The 16,854-nt window shown below is 38.0% G+C and overlaps 3 protein-coding genes across 4 annotated transcripts in view; 1 reads left to right on the forward strand and 2 right to left on the reverse strand.

Moving 5' to 3' along the window:
• Nucleotides 1-4,806, reverse strand: part of si:ch211-26b3.4 (connector enhancer of kinase suppressor of ras 2) — a 57,078-nt gene extending 52,272 nt beyond the window's left edge. Inside the window, exon 1 of the mRNA XM_048187347.1 lies at nucleotides 4,023-4,806. Within this exon, the coding sequence (XP_048043304.1) occupies nucleotides 4,023-4,086 (64 nt within the window). The 5' untranslated portion in view covers nucleotides 4,087-4,806. The remainder of the gene's footprint in view (nucleotides 1-4,022) is intronic.
• Nucleotides 4,807-8,069: 3,263 nt separating this feature from the next.
• Nucleotides 8,070-11,921, reverse strand: si:dkey-237j10.2 (uncharacterized protein LOC568721 homolog). 2 transcript variants are annotated; one of them, XM_048187357.1, is made up of 3 exons: nucleotides 11,710-11,921; nucleotides 11,082-11,274; nucleotides 8,070-9,783 (listed from the first exon to the last, which is right to left on the reverse strand). In XM_048187357.1, the coding sequence occupies exons 2-3, from the start codon at nucleotides 11,239-11,241 to the stop codon at nucleotides 9,140-9,142; spliced, it is 804 nt and encodes a 267-aa protein (XP_048043314.1). In that variant the 5' UTR covers nucleotides 11,242-11,274; nucleotides 11,710-11,921; the 3' UTR covers nucleotides 8,070-9,139. The 2 variants fall into 2 exon arrangements, with proteins under 2 accessions (XP_048043314.1, XP_048043313.1); XM_048187356.1 differs by having other exon boundaries at nucleotides 11,082-11,250; nucleotides 11,710-11,918.
• A 564-nt stretch (nucleotides 11,922-12,485) lies between these two features.
• Nucleotides 12,486-15,723, forward strand: hmgn7 (high mobility group nucleosomal binding domain 7). Its single transcript, XM_048187359.1, has 6 exons — nucleotides 12,486-12,654; nucleotides 13,522-13,548; nucleotides 13,897-13,926; nucleotides 14,222-14,269; nucleotides 14,405-14,512; nucleotides 14,824-15,723. The coding sequence occupies exons 1-6, from the start codon at nucleotides 12,640-12,642 to the stop codon at nucleotides 14,881-14,883; spliced, it is 288 nt and encodes a 95-aa protein (XP_048043316.1). The 5' UTR covers nucleotides 12,486-12,639; the 3' UTR covers nucleotides 14,884-15,723.
• Nucleotides 15,724-16,854: the final 1,131 nt, after the last annotated feature.

A 16,854-nucleotide genomic window follows, 5' to 3' on the forward strand; every position in this document is an offset into this window, starting at 1 on the left:
AAAAGGGCTGTGGTGTTTCGGTTTGCAAAAAAAGGTATGACAACTTCAATACCCAGAATTCATTGGGCTTAAGCAAACTGTATGTGAGCGGAGATACAAAAATGCATTGGTACAATCTGTAGTTTTCACACAAGACTTGGAGCTGTCAAAAGTCTGTGAAGTAAAACGTGACTTTTGTTGATCAATAAACGGGGATAAATGGGGAAAGAGTACGCAATGTTCATTTACTGCAGACACTGCAATAATACAAAGCTGGTTGAAAAGGCTGAGGCATTTGATTATTCCCACAGGACATCAGTCAATCTTAAAAACCCTAAAAATATGCAGAGATACAAACAAGCTGAATAGGTTTGGAAATGAAATTAGGTCTCTGGAAAGATTTTATTAGATGAAACAGGTGAGCCACTAGGGCTTATGGAGTGTGCACTCATTTTGTTAACAGAGAACAGTGGAGATAAATGCTCTGATAAGTGATGGGAGAGCAACAGTAGCAATAAACACTGGGAAGAGCCACTGCAGTAAGACAAACTCCAAGTAGTACATTGTATTGACATTGTTTTTCTGTTAAACGGAACACATTTGAAAGGATTGCAATGTCAATATCTTATCATAACTACAACTATATGGATATCCTTAACAATAACTGCTGAACCAAATGCATAGCCACAGTCCTAACTGTCATCTTGGGTAAAAGATCCTCATATGTCAACCTGCATGATGATTTTTCGAATGTAAGCTGTAAGGTCAAAACTGGGCACTCAGCAGAGTTTTATATTACAAGATGTCTGTAATGTTAGAGGAGGCCGATTATCCCTACAGACATCATCAGCACATGCCACATCTCTGCACCAATGCAAGCTTTTTCTATTGTCATTCTGCCATGGGTACGAAAATGGGTGAAATACACACATAACATAACAGAAATATGGCAATGGCAGCTGCTCCAAGACAGTAAATAATAACTACAATTTAGGAAATAAACAGTAATCATTGAACACAAAACAGTAAACCAATAATGCTGACAGGTGTTTGCTTGTGCAGAATCTGTACGAAAATTTGACGCAAAGCATGGAAAGCATGAATACCATCAAAATGACCCTGGATCAGGTGCTCTGAGGTCCGACAAACTCTTTGTCAGCAGTTATTGTGAAAATTATGCACAAGCAGCTAGTTTGCAGTTGCATCTGAGACAGTGAACAGAGTTCCTGAAAATGGAAACCATCCTGCACAACTGGCCGTGAAACCTAGTTCTCTAAAATACAGAACTAATCAGTGATCCTGCACAGGGGAGAATTCAATTCAATTCACATTTATAGCGCTTTTCTCAATACACCGTTTCAAAGCAGTTTTATAGAAATGTTACAATTAAGAGTAATGTCCATATTGCACAAATGTACAGTTCTAAGACAATATAGATCATGCAATCTGTATAATCTTCAATGCCATGGCAAAGAAAATTCTATTTTATTTGTGAATGTGATTTTGCAGTCTATAATTAATTGTGATCAAATATAAAGACTTTGCACAATGAAATAAAGGCAAGAAGAGTCTTTCTGTTGTGATATCCTCACGTGCTTTCACACAAAAACAAGCATACAACGTGACCAGTTTTGTTCAATTAATGAAAATAACTCTTTTGAGCTGCTTCTTTCCTATGAATCAAAAACATAAATCAGTGTAGTCTGATTCATGAACAAATGATTCTTAATCAGCCCGTTCTCTTGAATCAAAAACAAACAGCACGATCAGGTTAATCCTATTCACAAACAAATGACTGTTATCAGCAGGTTCTTTTTGGTGAATTGAAAACCAAAGTAGTATGATTCATGAACAAATGACTCTTATCAGCTGCTTCTTTTAGTGGATTGTTAAAAAAAACCAACAAGTTAAACTGGTTTGAATTAATTTGACAAATATTTACTAAACTATATATGTAGAGTATATATGTAAAATTCAGTAGGAAGTCTGATTCATTCATTACATGAACTTTCAAGGCAGTAATACCAATAAAAGCAATGAACGAAAAACTGATCAACTATGGGGGAATGTTTTGCCATTTTAAGTACATTAATAGATACAGAAGAGACCTGAGGGACATATAATTGGCTTAAGTCTACATGCATCTACAAAAGAATTTCATTAAAGTATAGGTGTTTTGGACATAGAGATCACAACCAGTATTGATTCACCTGTGTACACTTGTCCATTATTAGATTGGTGGCAAAGGCTATCTGGCCTTTGAAATGCTCACTGGGTAGAGATTATGAGCAGCTGAATGTCATGTGCACTAATGCCCTTAAACTTCACTTCAGATTTCATCTGATCTTGCTGGTATTTTGGCCCTCTGTCTCTCCTCCGCAGCTGCTCCATTGTGTTCTACTTATATCATCTGTGTATCATCCATCTTTACATGTCCTCTAAAGAAGAGCATGTGATTAATGGAAAATGATTTCCAATCAGATACCAATTGTCATGTCAGACTGTGTAGATTTTTGAAAATGTTGTCAGTTTTTCCCAAACAGGAAAGGCCAAGCCCACATGATACCTAAGCTATAACTACATGACGAAACCTGCATGGTGTTCCTTCAACTAACTGCAAGCATCATTCAGATATTCTCTCTGGATAATTTCTTTTGGATGGAGTAGGGGGGTATGCAAGCTAGTTTTCCTAAAAACTAACACTATCTATTTTTATGTTCCTAGCATATCTTTTTTTATTATATTAAAATTATAGTAAAATGTATATTTTCAATAATTTGAGATATTGTCTATTCTTTAGTTACCTGTAATTATTTGAATAGTATCTATTCAAGTTTTTCTACTAATCTCACAAAGATTTGTATTTGTTAGTAGTGACATTTTAAATGAACTATGAAGTAGCCATTAAGACTAATCATTGCATATGACAAGCAAAAAAGCAATTGTAACTAGTGAGAAAAGAAATGTTACTGCACAGTTGGGATAGACACTATAATCTCTCATAAAATAGGTATAAGGCCTATCTAATAAATAAAATAAGTACAAGTGAAGCTGAAATTGACACTATTAATATAATTGGATTGTTAGAAGTAGCTACATAAGAAATAAGTAGGTCAAAATAGTTACTAGTAGTAAAACAGAAAAAGGTAGCAGTAAAAGAATTCAAGCAAAGAATATGCAATCTGTTCCCAGGAACAATGGAATAATTACTTGTCCTTATTAGGATAAGAAGAAGACTAGAAGCAAGTGAATAAGCACTAGTATGTACTGTGACAAAGTTAATAGATACTAGTCACTGTAGGAAGCAAAAGAATCTAAACAATTGCTAAAATTGAAATAGATACTGATTACTTATGGTAATTAAACCCCAAGAAGACCTACTAGTGACATAAAAATAGATACTAGTTAGTTTAAAGGAGTAAATGTTTGTCATGGGGGAACTGTCAAGGCTCAGCTGGTTTCCACAGATACCGTCATCCTTCTTCTGGTCCCTAGATTACGCGCATCCGCAGCGCAGCACAGCGCGCGACGGCCTGGTTCTGTCCATGGTGCTAGTTATCACTGCGCGAGAAGGAGATTTATTCACTGAGGCTAGAAACAGCCTCTCTGTCTCTCTCGCACTGTCACTATCTCTCTGTGTGTGTGTGCGCGCGCGCGCGCACGCAAGCACGTATGTGTATATTTAGGTAGGCTATTGTATGAAAACGCCACGTCGTCCTTTGTGTCATTATAACCGTTTTTGCTCATCTACTTGCAAAACACGCGAGCGCGCGCACACAGATACACATACACATCACGCATCCCCAGACCACACGCACACCCCCTATTGCGCGACGCGTGTAGCGCTGTGCAGATCACACACACCATGGTGCGCCGAGCAGAGGCGCAAAATGGCACATAAGCGCGATCAATACCTCACTGCACGGCACAGGCTGAGCCGAGCACATCCCGCATACAGCACGCTCTTCCATAGCATTCCTCTCCCACCGGCTATAGGTCATGCAGAGATACTGCGGGGGTACTTTTTTTTTTTTTTTTTTTACCTTTCATCCAGTCCAGCACCTGCTTTGGGGACCATTTGCTGATGGGTTCCATGACCAGCGCCATGGCTGGTGTGCGTTGATTTCCCGGTTGAATTGTGTATGGAGCGCGCGGACCATCCGAACCCAGAGAAAGAGATCAGAACCACCGTTAGATCACAGGGGCACATGTGATTCCGTTACATTGACGGCAGCGCGCGCGCGGCAGGAGTCTAGCTGTTGGAAACATCCTCGCGGAGGACTGCGACGGTGAGAGATCCACGCGCGCGACTCTACCCCGCCCCCCCTCCAGCGCTCTCTCTCTCTCTCCCTCTCTCCCTCTCCCAAGTGTGCACCTGCTTCTCCAGTCTATCGAGTGGAGATGCAGGGGGAAAAATGTGTCTCTCGCCCCCCTCCCTTCCGCGCTCGCAACGCTGCAGTATCACATGGGTCAGCGGTTCCGTGAGCGTGGGGACTGTTCGGTGACACTACCGATAAACGCTGAACAGCTCCACTGGGTCCGATACTGAGCGCGAGATGCAACCGAGTGCCTCGCAAACGGCTACTTGGTATGCTTGATTGTATGCGTCTCTCTCTCTCTCTCTCTCTCTCTCTCCTTTTTTTCTCGGTTGGACCGTTTCGGGTCTACACGATCTCGCTTCTCTGTCCGCGTCTGGAAAATTTCTGCGCGCCCGTTCGCTTACGTCACCGCAGCCCAATATCACTCGTATAGCAAAAAGTCGGAGTGTGCGCCTGCTGAACCAATAGCTGCGCAGCAGAGTGAGGTAACCGCAACCGACCGAGCCAGGGAAACCGGGTCACCCTATAAAATAGACAGAGAACACAAGTCTGTGCTGCTCATATGATCGGAAATGCACAGAGAGAGAAAACAGATTGGGGGTGCTGGGGCTCTGGTTATGGGGCAGTAACAAATGTGCGAGATGATAAAAAAGGGGAAATCCTTTAACACATGCCACGATATAAGAAATGTACTTTGAGTTCATGGTTTTATACGTTTCTGTATTTCATTTTGATTCTCAAATTACTCATCAAGTGGTGTATCCAAATGAAAAGTACTACAATATTTTGGACCTTGACTCTCATCTTTGATCACCAAAATGGCATATTTAAACGTTTTTTTCCTGTGAAAAAAAAAATGTCTTCATGCCTTAAAATAGCTTGAATGTAACTCTTCACCCTTGCTTCATTCAGTAGCCTATATGCTGCTCTATGAATAAGCTAATTAGCTCCGCCTCCACTCGAGCTCAGAGATCCACTTGCTCAGCTTTTTATGACGTCGGACACATAACGGTAATTAATATGATTAGCCTTTTGCTTGACTACATTATAAACAGCTAAAAATGGCTTGCTAATGTTACACGACTCACTTGCTTCAGAGCGGACATGGTTAATGACGTGCTAAAGCCCGCTGGCACATTGACATAATTGGTTACAAGGTAGTTTGTGACGTCACAAACACCAGCTATTTCAAACTGCGTTTTTGAAATTGTATTTACATCACTGCAGTTTTACAAAATACTCAGCGATAGTGTTAACTTACGACTTTGCACATGGTTTGTCTTAAAGCATAAAAAAAACACTTAGACATATAAACAACATTAAAAACTTGATTTTCATCATAGGTGACTTTATAAGCATTGCCTTAAAAACACATTTTCAAACACACACACACACACTTTTTTTTTGCCGGGCAGTATATATATATATATATATATATATATATATATATATATATATATATATATATATACCGCCCGGCCAAAAAAAAGTCAGATTGTTTAGATTTAAATAGGCAATTCCTTAGGAGTCTATGACTGGATCATTATTGCAGTGATTATATGTTTTTAGCATGTTGTTCTTCTAACCCTAATTGATGGAGAGTGTAGGTGGAGACTTCAGTGCTTGACTCTTGCATTGTTAATACAAGTTCATGACCAAAAATTGATGTACCTCATTTAATGAAATGAAAAGCTACACACTCATATAATACATATAATCACTGCAATAATGATCCAATCATTGACATCTGCCTAGCAATTTAAATCTGACTTTTTTTTTTTCCAGGCAGTGTGTGTTTGTGTATTTCACAAAATGCAATCAAATAAAAATTATATATATATATATATATATATATATATATTTTTTTTTTTTACTTTAAAATAATTTAAGTTCTGTAATTCAAAAGATGCCACAAACATCTCAAAAGGTGTGTTTTGCTCTATAAATTGCATTTATTTTCAATTTATTTTATTTCTTTACTTTTTTTAAGATCCAGAGCACAAAAATGAGCCATCATTGACCAATATGCATTTACATTCCTGTCCCACTACCACAGGACATCAAAATATGGCAAGGAACTAAATTAAATGTTATTCTGGCCTGGGTAATTTCCAGGACTAGTGAGAGAGAGAGAGCGGTCCATCTGGTATTATGGTTTGCCACATGGTGCCAGGCTAAAGAGCCCGTTTAGATGCCCACAGAGCAGCTACAAGAGTGTGAAGTAGCCATGTTGGCACAGATCAGATTAACACACACATACAGACACATTTACAGATCACAGTTAACAGTTAATCCTGTTGATGATGCTGTGAGTTTGGCTCCTGCATACTGGTGCCAGGATATCAGCATGCACACAAACACACATGCACGCTCATGCACGCACACAAACACACAATATTACTCATGGTCCATTAACTGTTATGTCGGCACCTCCCTGAATGTGACGTCAAAGCGACGTCAAAACAATATGTCAGCACATTCATGGCAGTACAGGCATTTAGGTTTTATTTTCCTCCATTCATTACAATCAAATGAAATGCTCAATATAACACATTTTACATGCAATGCGTGTATCTTATCTTTAAACATCGACAACATTTGAGGACTAACAGCTCTGGGTGAAGGACAATGCCATGGACAGTGACATAACCCTTCATGGTGACACTGGCCGCCGTTCCGAAAGCTCCCAGCAGAGGGCGCGAGCACAATATCAGTATTGATTCTCTGCCTGGGTTTCATTTTTCAGTGAGAACAGCAGGTGGCAGTATTTAATAATACTTATTGAACAGTTTCACATTATAGAAAAATGACCACAAACTAAAAACCGAATGAAAAAATTAACTGATTTAACTGAATTACAGCACCATATATAGAACTGAGTACATAAGCTAATAAATTTCCTTTTTTCTTCAAATATTTCATTATGATTACAAGGAAAGTGAAAGCATTTAGCAGCAGGACTGAGGGAGATAAACAACATTTGATTGGCTGTTTAGTAGGAAGTGGTAACATTTATAAATGTCATTGCACAGTCTACACATGACAGTATGACTTTGGTTCCTCTTCTTCTAAACATACCATGTTGATGGAAGCTTACAATGGAAGAGCAGAGGTCGGTGAGGGGAGGATTGTGGATGAGTAAAAAGAAGAGAGGATAAGAGAGCTCTGCTCTAATATTAGACTTGTTTGTGGTTTTCTCTGGGATTTGCAGTTGGTCACAATTTGTCAGTCTATTAGGTTTGGAAAGGATGAATTAACATTAATGAATTGTGTAAACATTCATGTAAATTAAAGGAATGTTCTGAGTTCAACAAGCTCTATCAACAGAATTTGTGTCGGAATGTTGATTATAACAGAAAAACATTTAAGAATTGTCCCTCAGGTTCATTACCTTTTTTTAATACAAAAGAAAAATTACAGTTACTGTAATAAATATGTGGCCAATTTAGTATTTACATTGGAAGTAAAAGGTCTAAAAATAGAAATGTGAGACTCATTTGTTAAAGCACTTTTTTAAAAATAAATTCTATTCCTCAAAGAATCCTGAAAAAATTGTATCAGTTTCTACAAAAACATTAAGAAGCACAACAGTTTTCAGAATTTGTAATAATAAGAAATGTTTCTTGAGCACCAAATCAGCACATTAGAATGATTTGTGAGGGATCATGTGACACTGAAGACTGGAGTAATGATGCTGAAAATAATTCAGCTTTGCCATCACAGGAATAAATTACATTTTAAAATATATTCAAATAGAAAAGTTATTTTAAGTTGTAATAATAGTTCACAATATTACTGTTTATACTGTATTTTTGATTGAATAAATCGAGCCTTCATGGTGAGCATAAGAGACTTCTTTTAAAAACATACTGACCCCAAACATTTAAACAGTAGTGTAACTTTACATTGACAAGGTGCTAACATGTATATTATTAAAGGGTTAGTTCACCCCAAAATGAAAATTCTGTCATTAATTACTCACACTCATGTTGTTCCACACCCGTAAAGACCTTTGTTCATCTTCAGAACACAAATTAAGATATTTTTGATGAAATACACAAGGTATATGACTCGGCCATAGACCGCAATATAATCATTATACTATCAATATACTTACAAAGGTGACACAGTAAGTACAGTGAAGGCTTCCGTGTTTACACCCAAACGCCAGCTCAGTATTGGCCGAAGCTTCAGACGTGAGCAGCAAGACGTATGCGTGTGATGCTGACGCAGGAGCCGGCCAATAATGAGTCAGCGTTCTGATATAGAACCTGGAGGCACTGGCCGTAAACAACGAATGATAATGAAACTGAAGAGAAGATATTGTTGAATAAAGTTGTTATTGAAGTAATTAAAGTATTCTTGTATTAAAGTAACCACTGCAGTCACGTCGACTGTTTTAACGACGTCTTTCTGGACCTTGAAAGCGTTGATTACATTGCTGTCTATGGACGAGTCACATACCTCTCGGATTTCATCAAAAATAGCGTAATTTGTGTTCCGAAGATGAACAAAGATCTTAAGGGTTCGGAATAAAATGAGAGTGAGTAATTAATGACAGAATTATCATTTTTGGGTGAACTAACCCTTTAAAATCTTATGGCTATACTTTTGAAACAGTGTGTGCATTGCCTTGCCTTGTGTACTTCATTGAAATTATTTACTGAAATTGGTCCAAAAAAACTGGCATGAGTCATTTTTCTGGTAATCAACATACCACAAATGCTGTGGGTACTGAATGCAGAACATTCCTTTAACAATACAGATAACTTCAAATATTTGTGTGTTGGTCAAAAGACAGGAGCCCAACAGAAAAAAGTTGTGTGTGTTTATGAGGGTGGCTACTCAGCTTCTGAAATTCGCAGCACAGGTGAGCTGAAGTGGGAGGTGGCTGGAGCTGAGCAAGTGCTCAAGTATCTCACAACATTATTGGATGAAGAATCCTCTTCTTCCTGACTGGCTGTCTGTTCTTTTGCTACAGTCAGGCTGGTGGGCACCAGTGCCGGCATGACGTCAGTGCCCAGCAATGACGATCCACAGCACGCCATGTTTTGCATATGCTGGCAAAACACCTCCAGCATTTGGACCTCCAGATAGCCGTTCAACATGGAGTTGGTGAGCCTTCTCTCCCAGCCTGGGCTCTGAACACTCTCCATGACAAGATACCCCTCGTCCTGCTGGGTTACAGCCTCTGCTTGTTGACTCGGCTCCAAAGAAGGCTCCAGAAAGCTTAAGTCCTGAGATTGAAGCAGGGGACCGTCGTCCGATGGGTTGAGCGGGTCTGGGTTACGAGGACTCCAGTGCTCCAGCCGGTCACCTGCAAGCCGGAGGTCCGGATAGTCCTTGTAGAAGCTGGGACAGCACCAGGAGCAATATAGCGTCATACCTAAGTGATCCTCCCCGCTACAGCTGAGAATGGGCATAGCGTTGCTGGGTGCAGAGGCCCGGCACTGCCTTGGCTTTTCCAGGCCTTCGGGCCTGCCAGCTGATATGAAGACAGAATGTTTTAGGCACTGCTATAACCAGACTCATCTTAACATAGCACAAGAAAACAGCCACAAAAACAGTGAGGAAATAAGAAGAGTTAGCAGCTCACTTGATACACTGAATGACAGTTTAAATGTCTCCATATAAATACTGCTTTTGTGCAATTCACTTGAGCACTCACCTAAATGAGGAAGTACTTGGAAAAATGTTCTTATTTCGTTTTATTTTGGGGGGGTTTTCTGCAGCGAACTTTAAATAGACTATTAATGTAGCTGTGAGCCACTCAACTGAACTAGTTTTTTTTTTTTTTTTACATTTATTTGTTTTATTCTTTTGCTCAATATTAACACTTAAAGTTTGCATAAAAAATGAAATTACGATAATCTTTCCTTTTCTATTGCAATGTATACACGAGTCACAGCTTGTTGAATAAGAAAAAATGTAGGGTGGGACTTAATTTTATCTGTTTAAAATTGATTGGATTGTTATCATTTGTGAGTGATAGGTTGCTGGAAGGTAATTGTCCTGGCAAGAGGGAGGGAAAGTTAAAGTTGATTTATTTTAAAGTTAATTTTGAATAAATAGTTTATAATTAACACTACAATATTTCATAAAAATAAGAATGGACCCTTTTCACATTTCTAAGGTTATCAGAAATGGAAGTCATCATAGTTGGGTAAACTTCTATTGCAGTGCATGGGAGACGACAGCAAATATAATTTTTGTATTTGCATTTGCTCTAAAAACAAAAGAAACAGCAGTCAGAGGAGAGAATGATGTCAAATTTGCTGTCACTACCTCAGCCGTTTTATTAGAAACACCCTTGCAACAGCGTTAATTTGTTTTTTGTCATTTACTGCCAAGGTAATAAAGCACAAAATATAGTGTTATAAAAGTGTATTAATTTGTTTTTAAATGAAAATATGTTTATGCACTCTCGTGTTTGTAATGACAGTAATGAGAGTGCATAAATGATGACAGAATTTTTGGGTGAACTATCCATTGAACTACATACATACATCTGCATTATAAAGGTTCAGTAATACTCTGCTCAAATTTAACACCTGCATTTATGTGGCTTTTCTGTTTGTGGGTTAAAATTCTCAGCAACATCACACTTCCTTCCTGAATTTTATTTGTACATATATTGACTTTTCCCAGGACCCGGGCCACATTCATAGTCTATAAGTGATATTGCTTCATTGTTCATCTCCCAATGCCATCAGTCACATTATGACATTATGTTATTTTTAACACAACCTCATCCTAATAACCCAGAACTCTGTGGTCTCTCACCTCTCACACTTCGTGGTGTCAGAGGTGATCTGGCAGTGGCGTTTGTCGTGAAGGGGTTGGGACAGGTCGTGGGGTTGGATGAGACTGTGTGAGAGTGTCCATCATGATTTGTGGTGTCTTCTGTGCAGTTCAGAATGTGAAGGAAAGCTTCTCCAAGCATGATAGCCACCTACGCACACAAACACAGCTCAAGCTCCAGTGATTATACATGTTAATATTTACTCAAGAAGACTCTTGAATCAACTACAAAAATAGAGTATTATCATACAGAAGAGGGCAAAATCACAAACATTGAGAATGCATGAATGAAATCAAACTGAAATGAGGAATTAAATAGAACTGAATGATAAGAGTTATGGAAACTTTACACACACACACACACACACACACATTTCACGTACTGACTGCACTTCCTTCCTTAATAATTTCCTTAAATAAAATCTCAAATTAATAAAGGCCTTTCATAATATAAGACCACTCCCTTTTTATCACTGTATTCAGATCAAACAAATACCCCAAATAAACTTTTCAAAAACCTTTTGACAACTAGTTAAGAAAACAAAAACAGATAATTATGCAGTCACAACTATTTATGTATGTATTCATTTATCTCTATAAAGAAACTTACCGAAAGTTTTAGAGTGGGATGCCTTTTTGTATAGTTGCAGAAACAGAAATCTCAAGAGTGACAGTAATTCCCAGTAATGTCCAATGTATAGTGTCACTTTCTGATAACTTTTCTGATCACTTTCTGAGTTCTCTCATCCATCTATCTATCTATCCGTAGCTGAGATGTTTTCTCTGAGCTTGCGTCTCTGGTCTGGTAGCAGCAGAGGAAGTAAGCAGTTATAGATCACACACACACACACACACACACACACACACACACACACACTTACACAGATTAGGCCTCTGCTTGAATAAAGCAGAAGTGAAAAAAGTCTTGTGGCTCCTCTTCTCTATTACTGATTGCCACATGTGCGCACAGCACATTATGTTTCATTATGTTTTCATAGAATGGGCTCATAACTAAGGTAAGCTGCTCATCTGCTTCAGTCAGCAATTAGTAAACTTCACAGATGCAGATATGCTGTGAGTGACAATATATCATACAGACATAGTTATGAAGGAGGGTCTGAATTTGTTGGAGGGATTAAATGTGAGCTATTATTTTTCACATCAGAGCTGTATGGCAGAGCATTATTTGGTGCAGAATGCACTCACGTCAAGCTGTATTTTTAACATGTTGGCAGGGAAATTTTACAGGAAGGTCCGCCGTTGGATTTGCACCTCAGGATTTCGCGCGTAAACGCACAGCGGAGGTAAGAATCTGCCTCTTCTGTGGAGGACCCAGACGCCCGCTGATTGGACCAGCGGAACATCAGTCACAGCATGGCCCCGCCCCCACCCTCCCATTCAACCACTGGCTCTAATGTAGCCCTGTGTTTACTACAGAATTAGTGCATAGCGGACGACAGTCTCCTGAACTGTGAACTACGAATCACAAAAGATAACCTGTTAGTTTTGCATAAAAGAAGAAAAATATCCCAAACTCAACATGCCCAAGAGAAAGGTATGTAGAAAAGCCGAGCGCGGCGCACGGCTACACTTTTGCCCTTACTAATCAGTCGTGAAATTAGGAAGCCCTCGAGACAATGTTTTTTTAATAAAAATCCAGGCGACTTCTTTAGAATCAGTGGGCAGATAAAAAATCGTTGTTAATTTTGCGATTTTTTCTAACGAATCGCGGTGTTTTTGTCGATCGTGGTGCGTTCAGTTGGAGGGTTTTAGTGGAGCAGAGCTGTGCTGAAGCTCGGCTTGATCTCATGCCCGTGGAACCGCAGCCATGCTGCCCTCTCTCTCTCTCTCTCTCCATCTCCAACACAGCTCGACGCGAAAACCGACGATTATAAGCGCAATCGTGCCTCAGCCTCTGTCGAATGGGGATTAAAAAATAGCTGGATAACTCTAATTTTCTGAATGGTGTTAATTTTGCGAAAAGACGGTCGCGTTTTTAAACAATTTTAACGCATTTTCTTTGTTCGCCATGGAAGAGGAGTGTCATGACGCCTGCTTGCCGCCAGGTGGCAGCGCTGAGGCGGGATAATCGCGCCCCTCCTCCTTATTCAAATGTGTGGAGCCCGTGAAGTGAAATGCCTCCTTTAAAAACAATAAATAAAAAATCGGCGCACCATTTTGCGCTGCCGTCCGGTGACAAATAAACATATACGCAAATCCTCTGATAAAAGTCCATTGAACTTTAATAGAGCTAAACACACACGTATTTTGGCTACTCAGCATGTTGCTCACTTCTACAAATATGCAGAGAAGCGCAGATCCCAACGTTTCCACAAGTTGCCTTTTTGGTTTTCCCGCCATAAATGTTAATAAAATTATTGATCATGTTCTAACTTATGATATTGGTTTTGTTTTTTTGCAGGGAACTGATGGAGAAGTCAAGGAGGAGGTATGGAAAGAACAATTCGAATAATATCTAAAGCAATTTTGGGTTGCATATTTAAGTAATCACAACCAATCAATGCATTACTGTATATCTACATTTACATTTATTTATTTATTCTAATTACAATTACTAAATCAAATTACAAACAAAAAAACCAAGCAATTTATCATAAGAGCCAATAATATTTGTAGTCCATTGTGCCAAGTTTAAAGTATAAGCTTGGTTGGTACACAGAGGTGAAATGAAGAGGGAAAAAAGTTTTTTTTTAAATAAATAAGAGTTCTAGTAAGTATCTTTTCTCTCTTACCTGCCCTCAAATAATTAGATTTTTTTCCTTTCTCCCTTTTGTAGCCTCAGAGAAGGTCTGCTAGATTATCGGCGGTAAGTTGTTTTCTTTTTAAAGAGATTTTTAATGTTACCATTATATAATTATTTTATTTTTTAAAAATACTTGAGCTCAAATCTCTTCAGGAACTTTAAATATATAGATTCCGAAATTTTTAACACTGTTTTGCCAGACTTTTCCTTTTAAGATTATCTGTACAATTCAGGATAGGGCAGAACAACAGCCATGCTGTTATTTTTTTAACTATTTATATGTTCATTGTTTAGGTATGCATTTTACTTATTGAACAGTAAGTTTGTGAATGAATCATATATTTTCTTTTCCCTTCAGAAACCAACACCTCCAAAACCTGAACCCAAACCGAAAAAAACTCCCAAGGTACTTATAGTAATTACACTTTTAATAAACACACCTTTGTACTGATACTCTGTGTCACATGTTTCCATCATTCGGTTTGTCTCATATTTCTCACAATAGTCATTCTTTTGCCTTGTCTCTTCCTCTCTCTGACAGAAAGAGAAGGAAGTGAACGATAAAAAGGAAGAGAAGAAAGCAAAAGCAAAGGCTGAGGAATCCAAGGAGGAGAATCAATCAGAAAATGGGGAGACTAAGACCAACGAGGTAAATATATACACACACCAGTCTACCTCAAATCATACATATACACAGACTTTATTACTATCACTATTAAACAACCTTTACTTGGCTAGTAAAAAAAACAATTCTAAAATAAAATAAAATCTTGTCAGGACATAATGTTTTTGTTTCTCTTGAATGGAAACTCAATACACAATAAACAAACGTATTTTTTTCAGGTTTTTAATTCTTTTAAATAACAATTTCACCCCCTCTATTTGTAAAGAATGATTCTGATTGGTGCAAAGGCAGTACTGCTTGATTCTTATGGGTTTGTCCCTTTTATTTTTACACAGGTTGAGAAAACTCCAGAAGAGGAGGCAGAGCCTGAGAAGGAGGACCCGAAGACAGAGTAGCACCACGCCTGTCCATCCGTCCGTCCATCCGTCCATTCTTTCCCTTTACCCCCTTTCCTTTCTTTTATCTTCCTCTCTTTTTCCCAGTTTTCTCTCTCCCTCTCCAGCTCTCTCAACAACCTCCTCTCTGCCCATCACCACCAGAGGAATATTTTTATCAGCGAATTTGTAAATACTGGTTCAGGTTTTTAGCACAAAAAACAAAGCTGACTAAACAAGTCTTGTGTTCGGCCGCGGCTGTATCAGGTGTCTACAACACGAGAGGTGTGAAAAAAGGCGGCGTCTTTCTTTGGTTTTGTTGATTTTTCTGATTTTAATTTTTCTTTCCTTTTTTTTTTTTTTTTTTTTTAAGCGGATGGTCTGTAGCTTGGTTTTGGAGCGGGAGGTGGAAGGAGGCTCTCAGTCTGTATGTCCGTTAGTGCTTGTGATGTTTCTCTGGAGTCTGTGACATTTCTGTATGGGGTTTGTTTTATTTTTCTTTTAAATGTAATGGATTGTCTTTAAGAAAGAGGAACGAGTTCAACAAATGTAGAAGAAAAGAGAGAAAACAACTAAAGACTGCTTACATTCCAGGTTCAGCATTAGATGGTGACTCCTGGCTTTTTAAGAATCATACCACCTTTGCAATTTGTTGAAACCGGTAACTGGGCTTTGTTAGGAGGCCAGAAAAACCCTTCTGTTGTTATAGAGGACTTTTTTGAAATTACGGGATTCAAAGAAAAAAAAATTCAAGTGTTTTTTGGAGTTTTTTTAACACTGAAAATTCATCTGTGAAAAAGTACTTAGTGTCCCCTATAATTCTCACTCAATAAAAATCCATCATTGGAGTTTTCCTCAAAATGTCTGTTTCTCTGATTTTGTTACTATGTATTAAATACTGCCTTATATACAGAGTTTCTCTGCATATGCCGTTATATATTCAGTTATCAAGTGTTTATAACAGTGGTTGGTTCAATAATATAACTAATAGCAGATTTCACCACTGGTTCACATTACACAACAGCCGAGACAAACACACCCTGAATGCAAATATGAATATTAGTTGAGCCATAACTTATAAGACAAAATAGGTTTTTACTCTTAAAGTAGTCACTATGGGGGAAAAAAAACTGCTAATGGATGAGTATTTTCTCAAGCTGAGACATTCTTTGGAATCATTTATACACTACAACTGTCATCCTGTACAAATATAAGCAGTTTCGAGAATGAATTTAAAATGTAATTTTAAAAAAATTGTTTGTAAATATTTTCCATAATTGAAATAGTAAAAAAGGCCTGCAAATTTGCTGGAATTATAAGGGACTTTTACGTTGTTGGAAGATGAATGAAAACACCCCTATTTGTACTTTTTCCTCTTTACAATTATATTGGTGTGCATTGCTTTATTTATTTGCACTTATGAATGTCATTCTAAATCTAAATGTATATTTTGTTTATAATGTTCAATTAAAAGATTCTGAGATAAACTGGACAGTGAGCAAAAAGGATTCAGTGAAAACAACAGTCATCAAGTAAACACTTTGTGGCTTTAGAAGAAAAAAAAAATATATTAATTTAGAGTATAAGAAAAAGAAGTGTCTCTCAGGCAATAAAACTGCACACAAATACATTTAGATAGCCTTGAAAGCTTTGAATCCGACCATTGCTGTGTGTGTTTCTAGTTGATGAATGAATGCAAGCATTCACGACCTCTTTAAGTTTGAATCATCTGAGAGGCAACGCCATGGGCAACACACTGACAACCTATAAATATTATGCTCTGCTGTTAATAGCTATGCAGAAAACATCATATCAGGACAAAAAAAACTTTATTGTAATAACTTTATTGTAATAAATCAGAGGTATTATGCACATTACATGATGAAGTGAAACATGCAATAAACAACAAACTAAAAAAAACAACAACACAGGATTAATTATTTCTGGATATATCCAACAGGGTTATATTTTGTTGAAGAACTAAAATGTATG

Source organism: Megalobrama amblycephala, linkage group LG4 (assembly GCF_018812025.1).
Source record: "Megalobrama amblycephala isolate DHTTF-2021 linkage group LG4, ASM1881202v1, whole genome shotgun sequence".
Classification (NCBI taxonomy): domain Eukaryota; kingdom Metazoa; phylum Chordata; class Actinopteri; order Cypriniformes; family Xenocyprididae; genus Megalobrama; species Megalobrama amblycephala.